At 35.7% G+C, this 14169-nt stretch overlaps 1 protein-coding gene across 2 annotated transcripts in view; it reads left to right on the top strand.

Moving 5' to 3' along the window:
* Positions 1-2175: 2175 nt before the first annotated feature.
* LOC127864660 (N-acetylglucosamine-1-phosphotransferase subunits alpha/beta-like) overlaps positions 2176-14169 on the top strand; it is a 50448-nt gene continuing 38454 nt past the window's right edge. Inside the window, exons 1-6 of one of the 2 annotated variants that reach the window (XM_052404503.1) lie at positions 2176-2371; positions 3135-3220; positions 4111-4230; positions 8130-8150; positions 12712-12908; positions 13421-13488. In XM_052404503.1, coding sequence (XP_052260463.1) covers positions 2243-2371; positions 3135-3220; positions 4111-4230; positions 8130-8150; positions 12712-12908; positions 13421-13488 — 621 coding nt within the window. In that variant the 5' untranslated portion in view covers positions 2176-2242. The remainder of the gene's footprint in view (positions 2372-3134; positions 3221-4110; positions 4231-8129; positions 8151-12711; positions 12909-13420; positions 13489-14169) is intronic. The other variant, XM_052404504.1, reaches the window with a different exon arrangement.

Raw genomic sequence — 14169 nt, 5'->3', positions numbered from 1 at the left:
AAGCTTTATACTTCAGAAAGGTGCTGATTTACTTGTTATATACAAATGTATCCATAAATTTATAGCACAAAATAATGTTTCTATATGCACTAAAATTCACCTGAAACAGTGGCTTATAAAAAAAAAAAATATTCGGGAGAGGCAACCCCTCCCGCACCCTCCCGTTTGGGTCCCCCCAGTCAAAATTTCCTGGGTACGGCCCTGATAACGGTACAGCTTATTGCTAGTCGCAAATCGGCTATATTACCCAAGGTCACCGACCCTTAGATACTTATGCCTTAGTGGTACATGTGTTGCTTATTGCTAGTCCCCAATCGGCTATATTACCCAAGGCCACTGACCCTGAACTGACTTGTACTTTCTCGACTCAATAGGTTTTAAACCTATTTATTGTTGCTCGATTACATTGAAAGCCTTACGCTCATGAAACGCTTTTTGGGGTAGAACCAGTACATGGTATCTTTGGGGGAGAACTATGCCAAACAGGGGATCAAACCCGTGACCAACCGGTTGTTAGGCGAACACCGTATCGATTGCACCATGGCAACTTAAACATGTTTAATGAGAGTAATTAAAAGTTCCCAAATGTTGATGATTTTTTTATCTTGTTGATGATAATAATGATTATGTTCATGAAGATACAGATCATGATAATATTGTTATTATGATCATGATGCTGGCGTTTTGTTTCTGATAATAATGAGGTAGTGAATGATGATGCTGAGGGGGACGTGTATGGTGAAGAATATCATACTATTGATGATAATAATCATAATGACGAAAATGACATACCCGTAGCCAGGGGGGGGGGGGGGTCGTTGGGTGCGTTTGTGACGAGTAAAAAAATATTTGAACTATAAGATGCATCCAACTTTATTCGACGCAAAAAAACGAGTATTTATCTTTTCCCGAAATATAGTGAGTCTTCGTATTTAAGCGTTACAATAATGTTGAATTCATTATGCTACCGACAGGCAAGAAAGAACATTTTAGATTATTTTTAACGAAATGATATGCCAACTTCCGAAAATGACGGAAATCAAAAGACACCCGTCGACTATTGCCGAAGACTAATGAGTCACTGGTTAATAATTTTGCATTATACCACGATTTATAACAATTAACGATTGTACACAGCATTTTCGACAGACTGTATTGTCTTTTTGTTATATCCCCGTACAACAATTTTCGGATCACCTTAAGGGTTTTCAGAAAAAAAAATCAGCTATGCTCAAGACAGGATAATTGTTTGTTGTTGTATGGCAAGAAAACAATTCATTTCTACAAAGCAATGTAGCTTTTTTGTAGTTCCGGCTACCATAACTTTAAATGTCGCTTGTTATGATTTTTGACTGGCGCGACTTTACAGGTCTGTCAATACTATATAAACTGTACGCTGAGTTTCTTTAGCTAGCTTTTTTCCAGTTTACCAACACCTTATGGCATCTGTTCTGCTCCACATACAGAACTGCCCACAATGTTTTTATTATGTCAAACTTGACACTAGGAAATATGCCATACTCTGTAACAGTTGTTATAATGAATTTAAAACGTTATAAAATATATGATCATGTGGACGTTAACGTTAAATGTTCATTAACTGTGACGGATCTTGAACATACGGACAAATAAGTCCATATGTAAACAAAGTGTGTGCGCGCATACTAGCTTCGGGTATAAATAATGTATTTCCGTGACTGATCAAAAAAGGTGGTTATTGAGAAACGGGGAATACATGTATGACAATGTTATATCATATTCATGTCGATCAGTCACTGAGTATAGTCAATGAATGTGAATTTTCATATAAAAATGCTCTATAGTCGTCAGACTCTGAATTCAGATAAAACGCCACCAAAATGCAGGATTTTACTTTTCATTTTCAAAAGTTTCTAGAGAGAGGACCTCCAAACCCCTGATTGCAGTAAGGGGACAACCCCTCCCCCCCCCCCCCACCTACCGCCACGCCATTTCGTTGTTCAATATGATAATGATGATGAGCAGGAGGATGTAAAATAATATGTTTATGAAGAATAATCTCATGATCATGACCATAAAATGATCACCAAAAAAATGATGTTCACATCTCTAGAAGTTTTTATGAAAGTGATGAAAGCGATACGAAAGCAAATAGTCGATAACGACGAAAACGTTCAATCAAAGATGTCTGCCTCCATTGCCACGTTTGTTGACATTAGTTAGCGTCCTGGAAAAAAGCGCTGTCATGTGATACAACGTTAAAATGGAGAACTCAAATTGGCGAAAATTGTTGCAAAAACAATTCTACGACGTGCTGTCTCATCGCTATGGACTGTTAGTGCTGCTTGTTGGAGCGATTGTTATTGTAGTATCAGCATTTCATTTTGGAGAGGTATCCTATATGTTTCCTGTTACTCAGTTTCAATTACATACATATTTTCTGGTTGCAATCATCCAAAGCCCAGCTGCGGACCCTCCAGGTCACTTTCCAAAAATATTTGTTTAGATCTCCACATTTAGTTCCCATCCAGCTTTATTAGTTGAACCTTATTAAAGGGGCCTTTTCACAGATTTTGGCATGTTTTGAAGTTTGTCATTAAATGCTTTATATTGATAAATGTTAACATTGGATCTAAAAAGCTCCAGTAAAAAAATCAAGAATAAAATTCAAAAAAGAAAAAAGTAACTCAGCAGGGCTCGAACCACCTTCCCACATGGCCACAGAGTCCAGGAGTAAAAAGTACTTAGACCACTCGGCCATCCTTCCTGATACAATGACAGATGTATTTTATACTTTATATAAGCAATCCTCATAGTTTCACAAAATATAACGACAACAACAGAACTCTCCAAATTATTATTCTTTTCGCGTTGCAACGCTTTATAATGTTCAGGTTTTTAAATCGTCAAAAGATGTATATATTGGCTGTTTTAGAGCATGGTAAATGTTCAGTATTACTGTTTTCTCACAAATAGCATAACTTCCAACGAAAATTTGCGATTCTGCAAATGTATTTATTTTATTTTATTCGAAAATAAAGGACCCATTCGCAAAGTGGTGAAAAAACTAACTGGATTTTGAGCAAGTTATTTAAGTTAAAGCTAAAATGCTAGGATTTGTAATAGGGTTAATGAATGTTTTTCCTCTGTTGCAGACTGTTGTGGAATGGAGTACAGAAAAATATGCCTCAGTGTTCAATTCATTCAGTGACAATTTAGCTGGAAAATCGTACAGAGAAAGGTGACATGTTTTAATGAATGTTAGGCAAATTGCGTGATGACTTTGTAGCCACAACATCTATTTAAACATACATACAGTAATTACTTATGATGATTTTCGACTATTTGAGATCTGTGCTTGTGTATTATGTTTATGCAATCAATAATAGTATAGTCTTGAAGATATAATTTTGTTTGAGAAAACATCAAAACATCTCTCAGAGGCATTTTATGAAATAAACATAATGAAATTGCGCTGTAAAAAAGTTAAAATATAGTTATCTAATGAAAAGAACATTGAATTATTATTATGATTAGCATGTAATTGAATATAACAATAATGATGACTACTATAATGTAGTTCAGAAAATAAATTATTTTTGTTGAGATATTTGTGCTTGCTGAATTTCATGCATTATTATACACCCCTTCAAAAAGGCGGGAATACTATTGATTTGTACCTGTACATCAGTAGGTCAATAGGTCAGTTGGTACAAACAGACTAATTGTTTCAGTGAAGTATATAGAAAACACTTTGTCTACAAACCTGTTTATTTGTATGATCATTTTTTGGAAGTAAAAGACCATTCCTCTCAGAGCAGAGGCTTTTACCTAGATAACAATTGAAGTTCATATGATTTTATTTGAAAGAATTGTTTTTGAGGTGGTCACTTGTGCATGTAGTATGAATTTTCATACTCATAATATCTCTGGAATGCTAAGGATCATATAAATTTGTATCTGGTTAGATTTGACAAAATTTAAAAAGTAAGATGTATACATGAGGAGATCAAACATCACATTCAAGTTGACAACTTTGCTGCAAGTCAGTGGACATTTAGTTTTTTTAGCATATCTTGTTTTGATTTATATGAGCAATCCTTTAACATATTTAATTAAACCCAACACCAGGTTGTGCTTACCGGTACCCATAGATGTTGTATACACCTGGGTCAATGGGACAGATCCTCAACTGATCCGAAACCTAAAGCGAGTCAAACTGGAAATGCAAGACCAGCTTAACATATCCAGGTAAGTGTGGGGCAGTGTCGGCTGCCCATTAGGCTTTTATCCTTAAAAGATAAATAGAGGGTATTTGTTTTATTTTGTGTATTATCGATTTTAATTCATGAGTGAGCATAGAAAATATTATTTTTTTATGATCACGAGTGAATTAAAATCGATACTCCACCGAATTCAACAAATTTTCTTTTTATTTTATGCTCTTTTTTCGACGTTTATATACATTATTTTTAGAGTTTAACTTAAGAATTTCGCTGGGATAATGACGTCATTTCGTCAACAAATGACGTCATTTCACAGTAACAGGGTTCCCGCTGTCGATCGCCATTGGCGCCAATTGCGACAAAATAAAAAATCTGGCGACAAAATTTCGTAAATGGCGATTTTAAAAAAATCGGCATTTTTCTGCGTTCATATTTTCTTAAAATGACAAAAGACGCTGTGTTTACCAGCCGCTTTACGGCAGTCGTAATACTATAGATTTCCATGGTGTAAGCGATACAGCTGTAATCAATGGAGCGTGGTGCTGACTGCCGACTACCGCAAAGTGGAATGTTATGGTGATAATTGCGATTATCTGGGGTGTTGTTGCAAGTTATCTTAATTGGTCGGCAGTTTTATTGCTTCAGAGATAAGGCAATATTGAAATATACCGACTTTGCGCTTAAATGTGAAGTGTTTGTCACAGTGTTCGAATCAGATTCAAGACCGTTAAATTGACAACAATGACAATCAAAAAGGTAAGTATCGATTGTTTTTAGAAAAATCGGTGTAATTATAGAAAATAGTAAAACATTTTACATCTATTGGTTCTATTTAAACGGTGACATATTGCTGTTTCACTCGTCAAAATGGCAAGTTCATAGTGTAAAACGACTTTTAGAAAGTGAACATTAGATGCTGCTTATTTTGAGACTCATTCAAAATGCAAACGTTCCCACCGCTATTGTTCACCAGCTAACAAACAAAAACCAAACAAAGACAGTTGTTTATCAGAATTTCATTTCCTTCAATATGATTTCCAACACACAATCTATGCTGTGTGAACTCTTTATATCCTCAACACTTATCAATTCATTCACTACCGGATGTACCTTAAAAAAAAGGTAAGCATAGTTTAGCACATGGAAATCAATTTGACATTTGATATACACAAATGCTTATTTTATTTGACTGTTGTGTTAAGGGCTCTATGTAGTAAATCATATGCTAGCACACATTTATATTATTTATATACTTCACATTCATTGATTATTATTAGTATTATATTAATATTATATTTCCCTTTTTGTATTTTCAGAATACCACAAAGCTTCTATAGCACCAAAACTGTGGCAACATATTCAGGCTGCTAAGAAGGTGTCAATCAACAAGAGTTACAACTGATTGAATGTGCCTTTATTTAATTAACAATGTTAAATGTGTTGTTATTATTAATACTACTGTTATTAAATCAATTCCTTTAACATACTGTAAATGCTCAGTTTTTGTTTGTATTATAATAACATGATCTTCATTGCCCAAATGTAGCCCCAGTGTGGCGACAACTTTTTAATTTTGGCGAAAGTAAGTGGCGACAACTTTTGAAAGCCCAGAGGGAACCCTGCACAGTAAACAGTGAAAATTATAGATAATTTTCACTGTTAATTTTCACTGTTTGAAACAATGAAATTATCAGTTTTAATTCACTGATATTTCTCTATAAACCATCGGAAAGCATGCAATAAAAGTGTACATTAATAACTATGATATTGAATTGTGTCCACTCTCCCAAAACTTTATCATTTAGACCATCTTGCAATTTACACTTATTCATTTGTATTAAGAAATGTTTGCCATTACAAATAGGCCATGCTCTGTGAGAAAGGGGTTTAATCATTAATGAATGTTCACAACTTGACATTTTCCAGCTTAACTGGATTTTGTCATGGAAGAGACTTTCTTAAAACAAAAAAAGCATAAAACTGGAAAGTGTCGTCCCTGATTAGCCTGTGCTGACTGCATGACTGCACAGGCTAATCTGGGATGACACTTTATGGGCTTAGCTGACTGCATGACTGCACAGGCTAATCTGGGATGACACTTTATGGGCTGTACTGACTGCATGACTGCACAGGCTAATCTGGGATGACACTTTATGGGCTGTACTGACTGCATGACTGCACAGGCTAATCTGGGATGACACTTTATGGGCTTAGCTGACTGCATGACTGCACAGGCTAATCTGGGATGACACTTTATGGGCTTAGCTGACTGCATGACTGCACAGGCTAATCTGGGATGACACTTTATGGGCTTAGCTGGCTGCATGACTGCACAGGCTAATCTGGGATGACACTTTATGGGCTTAGCTGACTGCATGACTGCACAGGCTAATCTGGGATGACACTTTATGGGCTTAGCTGACTGCATGACTGCACAGGCTAATCTGGGATGACACTTTATGGGCTTAGCTGACTGCATGACTGCACAGGCTAATCTGGGATGACACTTTATGGGCTTAGCTGACTGCATGACTGCACAGGCTAATCTGGGATGACACTTTATGGGCTTAGCTGACTGCATGACTGCACAGGCTAATCTGGGATGACACTTTATGGGCTTAGCTGACTGCATGACTGCACAGGCTAATCTGGGATGACACTTTATGGGCTTAGCTGACTGCATGACTGCACAGGCTAATCTGGGATGACACTTTATGGGCTTAGCTGGCTGCATGACTGCACAGGCTAATCTGGGATGACACTTTATGGGCTTAGCTGACTGCATGACTGCACAGGCTAATCTGGGATGACACTTTATGGGCTTAGCTGACTGCATGACTGCACAGGCTAATCTGGGATGACACTTTATGGGCTTAGCTGACTGCATGACTGCACAGGCTAATCTGGGATGACACTTTATGGGCTTAGCTGACTGCATGACTGCACAGGCTAATCTGGGATGACACTTTATGGGCTTAGCTGACTGCATGACTGCACAGGCTAATCTGGGATGACACTTTATGGGCTTAGCTGGCTGCATGACTGCACAGGCTAATCTGGGATGACACTTTATGGGCTTAGCTGACTGCATGACTGCACAGGCTAATCTGGGATGACACTTTATGGGCTTAGCTGACTGCATGACTGCACAGGCTAATCTGGGATGACACTTTATGGGCTTAGCTGACTGCATGACTTCACAGGCTAATCTGGGATGACACTTTATGGGCTTAGCTGACTGCATGACTGCACAGGCTAATCTGGGATGACACTTTATGGGCTTAGCTGACTGCATGACTGCACAGGCTAATCTGGGATGACACTTTATGGGCTTAGCTGACTGCATGACTGCACAGGCTAATCTGGGATGACACTTTATGGGCTTAGCTGACTGCATGACTGCACAGGCTAATCTGGGATGACACTTTATGGGCTTAGCTGGATTTTTTCTTAGAACAGACTTACTTAAAACGAAAAAAGCATAAAAGCAGAAAGATTCGTCAGTGATTAGCCTGTGACTATACTGCACAGGCTAATCTAGGACGACACTGTATGCACATGCACGGCCCAAATCTATTGTTCTAGTGAGTTCTGGTATATTTACCTAAATGATCTTTTAAGATAAAATCCTGACAATTAAGTGTATTATAAAGGTTTTTAATATCCTTTTGTTGAATTGAAAAGTGTGTATTTTTATTGTTTTGTGCAAGGATAAATTCTTTTCTCTACGTTTTGTTAATATGTTTTTGTTGAAAAAAAACATTTTTTTTAAACTGGTTTCTTTACATATCAGATTATTTTTTCATTCTCTTTCAAATTGTAAACTTTTATCTACTCTAGAAGATTTGGTGTGTATTGTGTTTGAACCAGATACATGTATTAGAAAGAATTTTTGTTAGAACTGTGTGTGTTTTTTCCCTTTAGAATACATAAGTCTAGTAGCGGGTAAGTGATAAAGTTATGAAGATTTTGTCTTTATCCTATGATGCTTTTGTTGCTATGAATACCATGTATGCAAATGTGTACATTGTAATTTAGAAAGCTAAGATTTGGAAATTGTGTTGGTTAATTTTATTGCTTATTTATTGGATGATTACTATCATTAGACTTCAGTATAAAATAATGGGAGCATATTTGATTTTAACAATTCCAGGTGTTTTTTTCATTTTCTTATGAGGTGATATTTGTATGAGCCCACCTGAGCATGTTGTGCTCATGATGAGCTTTTCTGATCACTTTTTGTCCACCATGTGTTGTCCATTGTAGGTTCTCAATATTAACCTTGTAAGCAGGCTACAGGCCACGCAACTTACTGCCCAATCAAAATGATACTTGGTCAGAACATTTTACCTAATATCTCACCCAAGATTGAAACTGGATTACAAAGGGTCCAAAAACTACCATATACTTTCGCTTATAAGATGCCCTCACTTATAAGACACACCCAGACTTCGGACTTTATAATGGGTGGATTTAAGACTGACCCCTGTATAAGACGCGATCAAATTTTTCCGTTTTCATCAGCCCAAAAACGGCAGAAGGTTGGAGAAAATCATCAATTTTTCTTCAAGAATTTTATATTTTTAAAGGATAAATATTGCAAGTAATTTCCAAATCTAAAAAAAGATCCAACATATACAAATTTTGCAACGTTTTCGTATCATTTTGACAATTCCAGTAGTTGTAATTTGTAAATATAACTGTATTGTTTAATAGGTTTTGAAAACTAATAGGCAGATATTTTATATCATTTAGTTTCATTACCTTGATTATGCAAATTTTACACCACATGTCTATCAAAAATAGGTAATTACTACTTTCATAAAATAAGCCAATCGCATGATAGAGTGACTCGGAAGTGCAGATGGAGATCACGTGTCGAGAAGAAAGCCACCGCGGATAATTTAATGAGGTCGCTCTTTGATCCAGCCGTCGTTGGCCCCTAATAAATGAGGTGTCATTGGCATTAGTGGGTCATCTGAATACATGTGTTTATTTAACAATTGACAGTTGCAAACTAAATTTGCCGTTGTTTTTAGCATGTTTGGCGAGTCGCCGATTTCAGACGGTAACTCTTATTGCTAATTAAGTCTTAATTGACAATTAACAACATCGCACACAGACGATCAGGTGATACAAACTTTTCAAGTAGCACTTGTAATAGGCAGCGTGTTTATTTAACCATTGACAGTTTCAAACTGAGAACTGATTTTGCTGTTGTTTTTGGCATCTTTGGCATCGTGTCACCGCTTTCCCACGTATACTCTAATGGCCAATTTAATTGACAATTAATGCCGTCACACGCAGACAATCGGGTGATACAAACTTTTCAAGTATAATCACGGACAAGATAACGTTTTACGCCCCTAAAATAACAAAATGAAAATTAGAAATAAAAGACAGCAAAATCAATTACGATACATTTGATTACAAGTATATCTGTGACTGAACATAGCGTTCCGGTACACAGTATGGCCTATACAGACTAGAGAAAATGCAAATGGCTGCTGCGATGATTCAAAACAACTGACAAGTGTCCAATTTTGCTGGTGAGTGTGAGCCCAGTAAACTCAATTTTTTTAGAAATTTCATTTATTTTCACCAGTATCTCGCTTATAAGACGAGACCCCCACTGTAACTTATAACTTTAAGCTTTAAAAATGTGTCTTATAAGCGAAAGTAAATGGTACGTCAAATTATCAAATTATATAATAATTTTAAGCTTGTGAACACTCTAGAAGTTATATATTTAGTTAATTATCAATAATTTTTGTTCAGAAGCATGTTCTAATTATATCTCTACCAAGTTTTAAAATGGTCCAGTGAAAAACATGGTCATCAGTGGGCGGGGCAGTTTTCTATATAAGCTTTTGTGAAACCTTTTGAACAATCTAGAAGATTTACTATGTCCTAAATTGTCATGAAACTTAGTCATGATATCTCAGCCCTGTCCACAAAATGGTTCCAGTTAGTTGAAAAATATAACAAAGAGGGAATGGGCAGTTGTCCATCTAATGAACACTATAAAAGTTTCATATTTTCGGTTTTGGCCAATCAGCATACTGCTGTATTAAAATCTTTGTTTTTATGATATTTCAGCAGTGTTCAAATATTATTTTGGTTAAAAAGCAATGTCAGAGACCACATTTTTATTAAACATACATCACAAAAGATGCTTAAAACAGTTTGATTTGTGTAATGGTTCTCAGGTGAGCGACCTTTTTGGCCCTTTTGTTACAGCTCAAAAGAATTTGAATGAGTGATTTAACCATTGATTTGATAATATGCACCTGTACACTGAGCATGGTTTGTTTAAATTAAATTGTAAAAAATAAATAATTGAATCCAACATGATCTTAAATGTAAGTCTTCATTATTAAAGCAGAGATTAAGTTGTGTCCACATTTGATGCAAGCAAAGCTATATTGTATCTTAAAACAGCTTTTGGTTTGATTGCGTATCGTACTAAAGAAACCAGGTTTCATGATTTTGAGTCCAGTGTTGATGTTTGATATTCCAATGGGTCTGTGCAAACATGGGTCTTACAGCGGAAATGTTATTACTGCACCATGTAAAATAATGCTATGATCAATATTTAATGCATCATATACCATGTACTTGTAAGTTGAAAGCAATGAGTATGTGGCTAGAGTAATATGAACCCATCTCTGGAAAAACTAGCCTTAACGCTTGTGCCTAAAGTGTTGTCCCAGATTAGCCTGTGCAAAACACACTTTCTGCCTAGACTGGATTTTTCTTTAGAAGAGCAGTAACAAAAAAATCCAGGCTTATAGGAAAGTGTTGTCCTTTGCAGACTGCACTTTAGGCACATGCATTCATCCCAGGTCTCCCAGTGGCTCATCTTAATACATCCTAGACTATCATGGTGTTGGTTAGAAGCAAGGCATACACTGATACAGGGATTCAGATTGGATCACCCCTTCAGCTTATTAAGCATAAAGTTTGCAAATGATCGAAGTTATTAAGCCCAGTGCTCCTATCTTGCTGACAAATAATCTGTTTGTCTGACTTGTGACCAGTACCTTATTTTGAGCAGCAAGTCAAGTCTTTTGGACGATCAAACCACTGAGTGTTTTTTGTCCAAAGTATACAAACAGATGCTTGGAAAGTTATAATAAAAATACTTTGCCTTTTATTGAGTACAGTGGTTTGTGTTGGCTGGCTGAAGAAATAGTTTTAATTCATTTGGGTAAAGGAAGCTAAATTTTGAAGGGATCAATGATTCACTGTAAATGCTATTTAGCGAAAGTTGAATTTTTAGGATTTAGTGAACTGAATCAAAGTTCTGAATTTAAATATTGGTTTAATGAAATCTGGAGGTAGCCATCTTTTTACCAGTACTTGTTACATTTAATCTTAAATTAAATTCACACGTTGATTTGTCATCATTAATAATTATGAACAGTGCTTAATGCTTGCACATAGCCTCACATGATTTACACATCAAGATTCTTTCTTAACATTCTGCACTAAATAATGAAGTTTCATAATGAACTATTTCCTAACCTATTGAAGTTGGCCAGTCTTGCCATCCTATGTCTAGTAAACAGGGCAGGCTGTGAAAGGAGATTTTGGGTTCAATATAAAAATAATAGCCTTGAGAAACATGCTTAAATCTGACACACTGAACATGATAATGAAGATCAGAACCTATGGCAAGCCTAAAAGGATCTTCCCATTTAAAGAGGCCTTATAGACATAGATATGAGCTGTGTCTAGGAAATTGTTTGAACCATAAAATCTTAATCGAACTCTCCCAAGTCTATAAATAAGTGCTATCTGAATTAAAATCGTATTAGCTTTGTCCAGTTTTCTTTTTGTTTTACGACAGAAAAACAGTCTTAAAGTTTTTTTTTCATTATTTTGGAAAAAATGTCTTGAAAATAAATTGACCATTTAGCGCACCTGTCCTGAGAAAAGTGGGTCCAATCTGAATCACTGCGCTACATGAATATATTAGGCCTATGTAGAAAGAAAGCATTCAAGTGCTTATTTTTTGTTGTTAAATTTCCCTTTGTTTTGGATAACATTTTGTAAAAGCACAATGCTGTACCGATAAGGCATGGTTTTTATAGTTACTAATTCATACACATGCACTGTTTTAAACTATACACTTCCATTTTGGATGCTTTGCTGTTTAAGATGGTTATATGACTATTTTTATTATTATTAACATAAAAAAGTACATACTTGTTTGGTAATTCAGCTTCTATTTATAAGGTTTGAAAATGGGCATGAAATCATGTTAACTATATTTGTTTTCATAATATCTTCACTTGAAATTCAAGATTAATTTACCTATGTAAATTAAATGCCAAACAGAATGTAATAACAAGTGATTTTTTATATTGATTTGTTTCACCAATTAAACTTAGATGTCTTGAAAAAAATATAATCAAACACTTAAAAAGCTATGGACCTGAATTCTGCATGCTTTGTATTAAGCATTAATTGTTTATTATGTTCTTTCTTCTTGTATTTCCAGTGAGGTAAAATGCGTGTTCAGTAATTGTGTCCGCAACAATATGGTTGTTCTTAGCCCTGGGTTGTCAGGCAATGTCACCTTAACCTTGTTGAAGGTCATGCACCCAGAATTCCATAGGGCTATGGCCTTGACCCAGGTGACCTCGCCCTTGGATTTGAATAACTACACAGTTGTGGCATTCGCTGACAGGGACCAAGGTTTGTTGATTGATATCTGATTAAACCTTTGTCACTCAGATACGCACTTTGACCAATCTGTAGTTATAAAAAAAACTTTCTCAAAACATTTGGATTAATTAAATCTGGGACAAATTCGACAATGGTTCTGTTCCTTTGAATACATTGCTGCATGGGAGGTGCAACTGCCTGAACATTCTAAAAGAGGGGGGTGTCACGTTCTTCTTTTATGGCTACAGTACAACATTTTGAACACGTAAAGAGTCAAATTTTTGGCCAAATCATCAAGCAACATGCTCAGAAAATTGGCTCTCATGATGTCACACATGGTTAGTTGTAACTGGGTTCCATAAACATCACAAGCTGCACAGAACACTTCAGGTCTCAGGTAATTGACATCTCACCATCTTGTTCCAAGGAAAACTTAACATTCTATGTAAGTTGTTTTATAATGTGTTACAATTAGTTCATGGTATATAAGCAATTTTTTGTGTCAGAACTGTTGTGAAATTGTATCCCCTTACATATTTCAGCGGCCGACATCGTCAACCGTACACTACTGATTAAATGGCAGAACACATCAATTATCCAGGGATATATTGTGAGTTTGATGCTGTCACATCTACTGGATAATTGTGTATTGAAATAAGTGTAGAATATATTTCCAATTGCATTTCTTTTCTTTTTTTTAATTAGTCTGTTAAAATGAACAGAACCAGTTATTGTTTTTTACCAAGTTGCATTCTAATTCAGAAGTGTCAAAACTGTCTGATAATTTAAAATGTACATTACATTTTTTGTCTCTATTGTCAGACGTCTTAATATTGCAATATTATGAATGTGGGAAGACAGGGTATGACATTGAAATAATGTTTTATGCTTCTTTGTGATTTAAACTGTTTTCTTCATCTACACTACCTTGTTTGTTTAACCTTCTCATGTTGTGGTTTTGTGATTGCTTTTTTGCATGTGTGTTGTCTGTCATCAGTATTTTTCTATTGGACACCCCAGAGGCCACATTTATTTCCAAATCTTCATGTAACTTAGTAAACAATTATCCCAATAAACCTGCGGAGTTCAATACTGGGTATGTTTAAAATAAAGAAAAATAATTGGAACACTATAGAGGTTACATTTATTTCCCAATCTTCATAGAACTTGGTCAGAACATTCTCCCAATCAGTTGCAAACTAAAAAACGATGTGGGGTCAAAAAGTAGTTGAAATTCAAGAAAAAGCTTTAAAACTCAAAAATCCAATCTTTATGAAACTTGGTCAAAAAC

Source organism: Dreissena polymorpha, chromosome 1 (genome assembly GCF_020536995.1).
Source record: "Dreissena polymorpha isolate Duluth1 chromosome 1, UMN_Dpol_1.0, whole genome shotgun sequence".
In the NCBI taxonomy this organism is placed as follows: Eukaryota; Metazoa; Mollusca; class Bivalvia; order Myida; family Dreissenidae; genus Dreissena; species Dreissena polymorpha.
The sequence above is the reverse complement of the archived record's forward strand: the minus strand, read 5'-3'. Positions and strand labels throughout refer to the sequence as shown.